We start from the raw sequence: 7,878 nt of genomic DNA, 5'->3' as shown, positions 1-7,878 counted from the left end.
TGCTCTGGTGACCAACTTCCCATGTTGTGACCCCCCCCCCAGTGGCAGAGAGTTCCATAAGTTGATTGTGTATTATGTGGGGGGAAATATAAGATTTACAGAACTGGTATATGGCAACGCCGCCTGAATGAGTCTTGACAATGTCAGGAGGACCACGGGTTCCACATCCCTGCTCTAGCCCACCTACGTGACAGAAAAGATTGTAGTAGGTTCCAAGATGTAACCATTTTTATTATTAGCAAGGGGCAAAGCACAAACCCCTAAACAGGAGGGTCAGTCACCTGGGTAACCCAGGGACGACACAGAAGGACGAGTGGAAGGGGAGGCTTTTCGACCCAGTGCGGCACTAGTTCTCGGTGCAAGGACCGGGTGGTGGCAGTTCTGTGCGTTGCTGTCCTCGACTTCATTTCTTCTTGCCAAAGCGCTGCGGAACAGCCATGCTCAGAAACTGAGGAGCCACGGCGTCCCAAGCCCGTGGCTTGATTAGGCCACCGCTGCTGGAGCTGGCCCGGGCCTCACGGCCAAATCTGCAGAAATAATAATAATAATAATTTATTATTTATACCCTGTCCATCTGGCTGGGTTTCTCCAGCCACTCTGGGCAGCTACCAACAAAATATTAAAATACAGTGGTCTGTTAAACATTAAAAGCTTCCCTAAACAGGACTGCCTTCAGATGTCTTCTAAAAGTCTGGTAGTTCTCTTTGACATCTGGTGGGAGGGCTTTCCACAGGGCGGGTGCCACTACCAAGAAGGCCCTCTGCCTGGTTCCCTGTAGCTTGGCTTCTTGCAGCGAGGGAACCACCAGAAGGCCCTTGGCGCTGGACCTCAGTGTCCGGGCAGAACGATGGGGGTGGAGACAGAGATGGAAAGCAGCACAAAGCAGGTTGCCTGGGGAACATTTTTGGCACTCAAAAACACAGCACTTGTAGCTCCCTGGCCTCTTTGTCCTGCAGGTCATCACTTCTGTCAGACGGATGGTGAGAAGGAAGCAGAGCTGTGCAGCTAGGTGTCTTGGAATAGTGTTTTGCTTTCCCCCACCGTCCCTGTCCCCAGGAGAACAGAATTGCATCATCCAGAACTACTGGAACGAACCAGAGTCCCCTTATTGTTGCTGCAGGAATTGATGGGTGGAGATTTGAACACAAGACAAGGGAACGATTGAAAAACGGTTCAGTTTTTAGGGGCATTGCAAGCACAGCTTTTGCAATGGGTGTTCCGAGCAGTTGCGGAAAAAAGGTCGTAGGGATGAAGGGTCTAAGAAAGACCCGTGAAACTGACAGGTGGGAATGGTCATTTAGATAGCAAGGATGCTGTGTTTGTCTTTTAAAAATTGACAAATGGGGGAGCCTATGCCTGATCTGGGGACGCGGGTGGCTCTGTGGGTTAAACCACAGAGCCTAGGACTTACCGATCAGAAGGTCGGCAGTTCGAATCCCCGTGACAGGGTGAGCTCCCGTTGCTCGGTCCCTGCTCCTGCCAACCTAGCAGTTTGAAAGCACGTCAAAGTGCAAGTAGATAAATTGGTACTGCTCTGGTGGGAAGGGAAACGGCGTTTCCGTGCACTGCTCTGGTTTGCCAGAAGCAGCTTAGTCATGCTGGCCCCATGACCCAGAAGCTGTATGCCGGCTCCCTCGGCCAATAAAGCGAGATGAGTACCACAACTCCCGAGTCGGTCACCACTGGACCTAATGGTCAGGGGTCCCTTTACCTTCACCTTTTTATGCCTGATCTGTGGGAATTGTGAGGCCTTGGAGAAGCTAGAACACCTTCAAATACTATTCGGATGGAAAATACTCAAACCATTGTCAAGAGACAACTTGAGGAGTTTGGATTTGATATCCCGCTTTATCACTACCCGAAGAAGTCTCAAAGCAGCTAACATTCTCCTTTCCCTTCCTCCCCCACAAGAAATACTCTGTGAGGTGAATGGGGCTGAGAGACTTCAGAGAAGTGTGACTAGCCCAAGGTCACCCAGCAGCTGCAGGTGGAGGAGTGGAGACGCGAACCCGGTTCACCAGATTACGAGTTTACCACTCTTAACCACTGCACCACACTGGCTCTGGATCTCCCATCCCAGTCCATGGCCAAAATGAAACAACAGATGTAATTCCAAGAACTGGAAAATTAGCACAAATGGAGCTTTAAAAAGGAAGGGGAAATTAAATGAACCGCCCCCTCCATTCACTTGTGCTCCCCCTAGTGTAGCCAGAATACAGTGGTGCCCCGCAAGACGAATGCCTCGCAAGACGGAAAACTCGCTAGACGAAAGAGTTTTCCGTTTTGGAGGTGCTTCGCAAAACGAATTTCCTATGGGCTTGCTTCGCAAGACGACAATGTCTTGCGAGTTCCTGCTGGTTTCCCCCCCTCCCCCCCTTTTTCTAAGCCGCTAAGCTGCTTATCAGCTGATCTGATCAGCAGATAAGCCGCTAAAAGCCGCTAATAGCGCTAATAGTGCTAATCCGCCAATCCGCCAATGGGCTTGCTTTGCAAGACGAAAAAACCGCTAGACGAAGAGAATCACAGAACGGATTCTTTTCGTCTTGCGAGGCACCACTGTATGTGCTTCTGCCTGGCTGCATCGACCCCCACACTCCTTACCTTTGGGGCTGGAACAGGAAGGAGGGGCTGCGACCAGGTCTCTGCACAGCATGAAGGAGGGAGCGGAGAAGGACCCCCAGGGGATGCTCCTCAGGGGGAATCTGGACAGGATGGTCCTCATTTTCTTGCAGCTGGGTGGACAAATAAAAAGTCGGGGTCATTGGAGAAATTCAACAAGAGACGAGTTCCCTGCAAGACCAGGAAGTAGCTTGAGGACCAGGGAAAACAGCATAGGCATCGCATTATTCATAGAATCAAAGAATCACAGAATTGTAGAGGTGGAAGGGTCCATGGGGGTCATTTAGTCCAGGGTCGGATTTAGGTTTGATGAGACCCTTAAGCTACTGAAGGTAATGGGGCCCTTTATATGTCCAGCTGTCGTTTGTCAACAACGAATTGCCGCTGTTTTTGTGTGTTGAATATATACTATATGGTAACTTATGGACCTAATAGGTATCTGAAGCCATTTGCACATAGCAAAATATGTATTTTATCAAAGTAATTGTTGAACTGAAATACAATTACATTTTCTGGGGGCCCCCAAGAGAGTGGGGCCCTAAGCTATAGCTTGTTTAGCTTGTACGTAAATCCAGCAATGATTTAGTGCAACTCCCTGCAATGTGGAAACCCTTTTGTTCAAGGTGGGATTTGAACCCACAACCTTGAGATTACGAGTCTCATGCTGTACAGACTGAGCTGGCTGGCTCCTCACAGTTGCGTAAGGATGGTAAATATTGAACAGCAGTCAGCTCTATCCACCCAACGTAATGTCAAGCCAATTATATTTCTTGCAATTTCACACACACACACACACACACACACACACACACACACTTTGTACACCAAAAAACAGCTGAATTTCTGGGGATTGCCTTACACAAATATTGTGAATATTGGCAAAATCCAACAGAGTCTTGTGACACCTTTATTATGACATAAGCTCCATCTGGTGGAATGGTCTCTAGTCCACTAAAGCTTATGTCATTTGCCTGGGCTGTCTCCAACAAGTTTCACTTAGAGTAGACGCACTGAAATAAATGGACCCAAGTTAGTCCCGTTTATTAATTTCAGTACATCGACTCTGAATAGCAATGGATACAACTCTTTATATTTAAAGGTGCCAGGAAGACGCATTGTTGGTTTCGCTTCAACACAGGCTTAACATGCTCTGAAAATTGTGTGAATATCTGTGCATATTTGCTTCTTACACATAATTTCATTTTCTCTGCATGGGGAGAGTAAGCAGCTATGCAGGGTACCTGTGGACCACCAGGAACTCTGACTGATCACCTTATGCTTTTGGCTTTCTGGGATTCACACTCACACTTCTTCCGTGTTTAGAAACTTGCTTTTAAAAAGGAAAGGAAAGGAAAGGGAGATTCTGAGGATTCTTGTGCCTTGCGTATGCTAGAGCTACGTTGTTGTCACAGGGTATATACCCAGCCCTAAATAAAACCCAGGAGGAGCTCGGGTTAACATCTTAATAATGCAAAGCACTTTGCATACCTTCACAGGAATCTTTTGCAACAGCACTGCATGGTAGGTATGCACTATTATGCCCATTTTGCAGGTAGAAAGGACTAGATAGCATGGCTTGCTCAAGGCCACCTAGTGAGTTTGTGGCTGAGGAGGATTTGATCCCAAGCTCCATCAGTCTTAGAGCCTCACAGATTGCAATGATGCCACCCTCTCCTGGGGGGGGGGCAACTGCCTGGATCTCAGCAAGCGTCTGGGAAAGAAAGAAAGAAAGAAAGAAAGAGGAAGGAAGGAAGGAAGGAAGGAAGGAAGGAAGGAAGGAAGGAAGGAAGGAAGGAAGGAGGAAAAGGTCCTCATTTGCCAATCCCACTCTGGGTTTATGTTATACTGACTTTCTGGAGGCAGCAATGGCTTCCGGCTTGGCCAAACTTTTCTCCCTCTCTTAATTGGGTAGAGGACCCAAAACACCTCCACAAGTCCCTGTGGCATAATGGTTAGTGTGCTGGACTAGGACAGGGTAGGTAAAGGGACCCCTGACCATTAGGTCCAGTCGTGACCAACTCTGGGGTTACTGTGCTCATCTCATTTTATTGGCCGAGGGAGCCGGCGTACAGCTTCCGGGTCATGTGGCCAGCATGACGAAGCCGCTTCTGGCGAACCAGAGCAGCGCACGGAAACGCCGTTTACCTTCCCGCCGGAGCGGTACCTATTTATCTACTTGCACTTTGACGTGCTTTTGAACAGCTAGGTTGGCAGGAGCAGGGACCGAGCAACGGGAGCTCACCCCGTTGCAAGGATTCAAACCGCTGACCTGCTGATCGGCAAGCCCTAGGCTCTGTGGTTTAACACACAGCGCCACCTGCGTCCCCATAGGGTAGAGTCAGGTTCAAATCCTCACTCAAGCCTCACAATGAGCAGATTGGGGATTTTAAGCCCAGGCTTGTTCACTGTGGGACTCTGGGTCTGTTATACTCTCTCAGCCCAGCTGACCTCCCAGGGCTGTGGGAGGAGGATAAAAAAAGTGTGTGTGTGTGTTTGTGTGGTGTCTGTGAACAGAGCCATGCCCACCACCCTGCAATAACTGACTAAGCAGCATTGAAGTTCGCTTGGCACCCTCCCCTGCCCTCTAGGCCGCCGCCTCGTCGAAGGCCACTCACCATCCAGCTGAATAGTCTCTCAGGGTAGCCGTCGGGCTCCTCTGCCTCTTGGGAGCCGATCCCCTCCTCAAGGCTTCGGCTTGGCTTGAGGCTGCCGGAGAGCAATGCCAGGGCGAGCAGAAGGCGGGCAGCTTCCATGTTGCCAGGCCTGCTCTCTCTCAAAGCGCTTCCCTTTTTGCTTTGGCGCTGCCTTTATATATCTGTCTCCGGAGCGGGTGATGGTGGTGGGGCAACAGCAGCACAGGGTGGGATTGATGGCAGCGACGGCGACCCATTTGTAAGGCGGGTTTGCGAGGGGGGCCCGTTGGCACCTCCCCGTGACGAGCGGAGAGGGACCGCCACAGGCCCCCCGACAGAGCCTCCGCCACCGCTGGCTGGGGCTGATTTGTGCGTAATTGAGAGGATAAATCCAGCCCAAAATGGCTCTCTTAAGTCCTGTTGGGGATTTGGTAGCTAATTGCTTGTACGTCGCCGTTTGTACGCCACCGGGGGGGACGGAGGCCTAGATTCTTCGCCGGACACTGACCACTTCCCTCACACTCCCCAAGGTCTCCCACCGTCGGCTTGATGGGTCTGTGAACGCTAGAGGCGACTCGGGACCAGACATTTGTCACGTCGCTGCTTGCACAGCCGGCTCTGCAAAGCCCCCGTCCCTGGGGCGTTCACGTCGACGAAGCCGAGCTTTTTACAGCTTAATGAAACCCATTTACCAAGAAACGGGAAAACAGGCAGGCGACGGGGACAAGGATGGAGGTGGGGGAGAGCTGCTGAGGTGGGGAGAGGTTGGCGTGCAGGCCCAGGCCCCAAACGACGCAGCCCTAGACCTTCAGGTGTGGGGTGTGGGGGGGTCTCATCCATTTTAAGTTGGTGTGGATATTTTCTTTCCAGATTTGCCACACAGAGGGCTACTACACCATTCATTTTTTTTGGGGGGGGGACAGGCTGGACAACTGGGGACAGGCAGAAATCGAGAGACCTGGCACTGGAAGTAACTCCACCTGTTGGATTTCTGCCTATCAGACAGCTGGTTAGAAGACACTGTGCCTGCTTCTAATAAAGGTGGCTGGAACAGGCAAGACTTTGGATAAAAGAAAACAGTTGAGAGAGACAGCCTCTCCTGATCACTCGCTCCTTGCTCTGTGTACTGCCGCATCGGACAGCCAGGCTTCCCCCAGCACAGGCTGGCAGGCAGCGCAGCATGGCCCCGCTTGGCTCCAGTGGGGGGCGGCTCCAGGAGCATCAGCGACTTGCCTGCCCCGGGCACTAGCAACCCATGTTACGCCTCTGTCAGAAGAAGGAATAGCTGCTATGAAACAGAACCTGGGTGAAGGGAGATAGCTGGGAAGGGGGAGACTCAAAACACAGTGCAATCAAACCTAGTAGCCGCAGCAGTAGGTCACATGAAAAGGGCTCAATGTGTTTGCGGCAGCTAGACTGGTGACTGGGAGTGGCCGCCGGGACCACATAGCACCAGTCCTGAGAGATCTGCATTGGCTCCCAGTATGTTTCCGAGCACAATTCAAAGTGTTGGTGCTGACCTTGAAAGCCCTAAATGGCCTCGGTCCAGTATACCTGAAGGGGCGTCTCCACCCTCATCCTTCAGCCCAGACACTGAGGTCCAACACTGAGGGCCTTCGGGCAGTTCCCTCATTGCGAGAAGTGAGGTTACAGGGAACCAGACAGAGGGCCTTTTTGGTAGTGGCACCCGCCCTGTGGAACGCCCTCCCTTCAGATGTGAAGGAAATAAGCAGCTATCTTCTTTTTAAAAGACATCTGAAGGCAGCCCTGTTTAGGGAAGTTTTTAATATTTAATGCTGTATTGTTTTTAGCACTTGATTGGAAGCTGCCCAGAGTGGCTGGGGAAACTCAGCTAGATGGGCGGGGTATAAATAAATAATAATAATAATAATAATAATAATAATAATAATAATAATTGTCCTCCCTCTGCTGGGTCTGAGAAGCAGATTGGGTGAACTAAATCGCCCCCGAGTTTCACGACGCCCCTAAAACATAGCCAGAGCCGACAGTTGTGGAATAGCAACACAACACACTTTGGCACCGCTCATTTCGTTCCAATGCACCTTGAACTAATCCAGTGAGTGACGCCTCTTCCCCTTGCCAAGCTTTTCCATCTACAAGAAGAGGAATAATAATAATATAATAATAATAATTTATTATTTATACCCCGCCCATCTGGCTGGGTTTCCCCAGCCACTCTGGGCGGCTTCCAAAAGAATATTAAAATACTATGATACATCAAACATTAAAAGCTTCCCTAAACGGGGCTGCCTTCAGATGTCTTCTAAAAGTCTGGTAGTTGTTGTTCTCTTTGACATCTGGTGGGAGGGCATTCCACAGGGCGGGCGCCACTACCGAGAAGGCCCTCTGCCTGGTTCCCTGTAGCTTTGCTTCTCGCAATGAGGGAACCGCCAGAAGGCCCTCGGCGCTGGACCTCAGCGTCCGGGCAGAACGATGGGGGTGGAGACGCTCCTTCAGGTATACTGGGCCGAGGCCGTTTAGGGCTTTAAAGGTCAACACCAACACTTTGAATTGTGCTCGGAAACGTACTGGGAGCCAATGTAGGTCTTTCAGCGGCCGTTCCCAGTCACCAGTCTGGCTGCTGCATTCTGGATTAGTTGTAGTT

The 7,878-nt window shown here is 50.7% G+C and overlaps 1 protein-coding gene across 1 annotated transcript; it reads right to left on the bottom strand.

Annotated features, from left to right (window-relative positions):
• Positions 1-210: 210 nt before the first annotated feature.
• On the bottom strand, positions 211-6,631 carry NPFF (neuropeptide FF-amide peptide precursor). Its single transcript, XM_083490613.1, has 3 exons — positions 5,235-6,631; positions 2,602-2,732; positions 211-527 (listed from the first exon to the last, which is right to left on the bottom strand). Exons 1-3 carry the CDS (start codon positions 5,370-5,372, stop codon positions 404-406), a joined length of 393 nt encoding a protein of 130 aa, XP_083346739.1. The 5' UTR covers positions 5,373-6,631; the 3' UTR covers positions 211-403.
• Between the last annotated feature and the right edge of the window lie 1,247 nt (positions 6,632-7,878).

The sequence above is a fragment of the Podarcis liolepis genome (genome assembly GCF_965112155.1).
Source record: "Podarcis liolepis genome assembly, chromosome: 2".
Taxonomy (NCBI): domain Eukaryota; kingdom Metazoa; phylum Chordata; class Lepidosauria; order Squamata; family Lacertidae; genus Podarcis; species Podarcis liolepis.
Note: the sequence above shows the minus strand (reverse complement) of the source record. Positions and strands in the feature narration are given on the sequence as shown.

Bases quoted from the DNA above. Each gene is read 5' to 3' on its own strand.
- NPFF (XM_083490613.1), bottom strand. From the start codon at position 5,372: ATGGAAGCTGCCCGCCTTCTGCTCGCCCTGGCATTGCTCTCCGGCAGC. The intron at 2,733-5,234 runs GTGAGTGGCCTT...TTGTCCACCCAG, and splicing joins AGAGACTATTCAGCTGGATG to CTGCAAGAAAATGAGGACCA. The intron at 528-2,601 runs GTAAGGAGTGTG...TTATTTCTGCAG, and splicing joins TTCCTGTTCCAGCCCCAAAG to ATTTGGCCGTGAGGCCCGGG.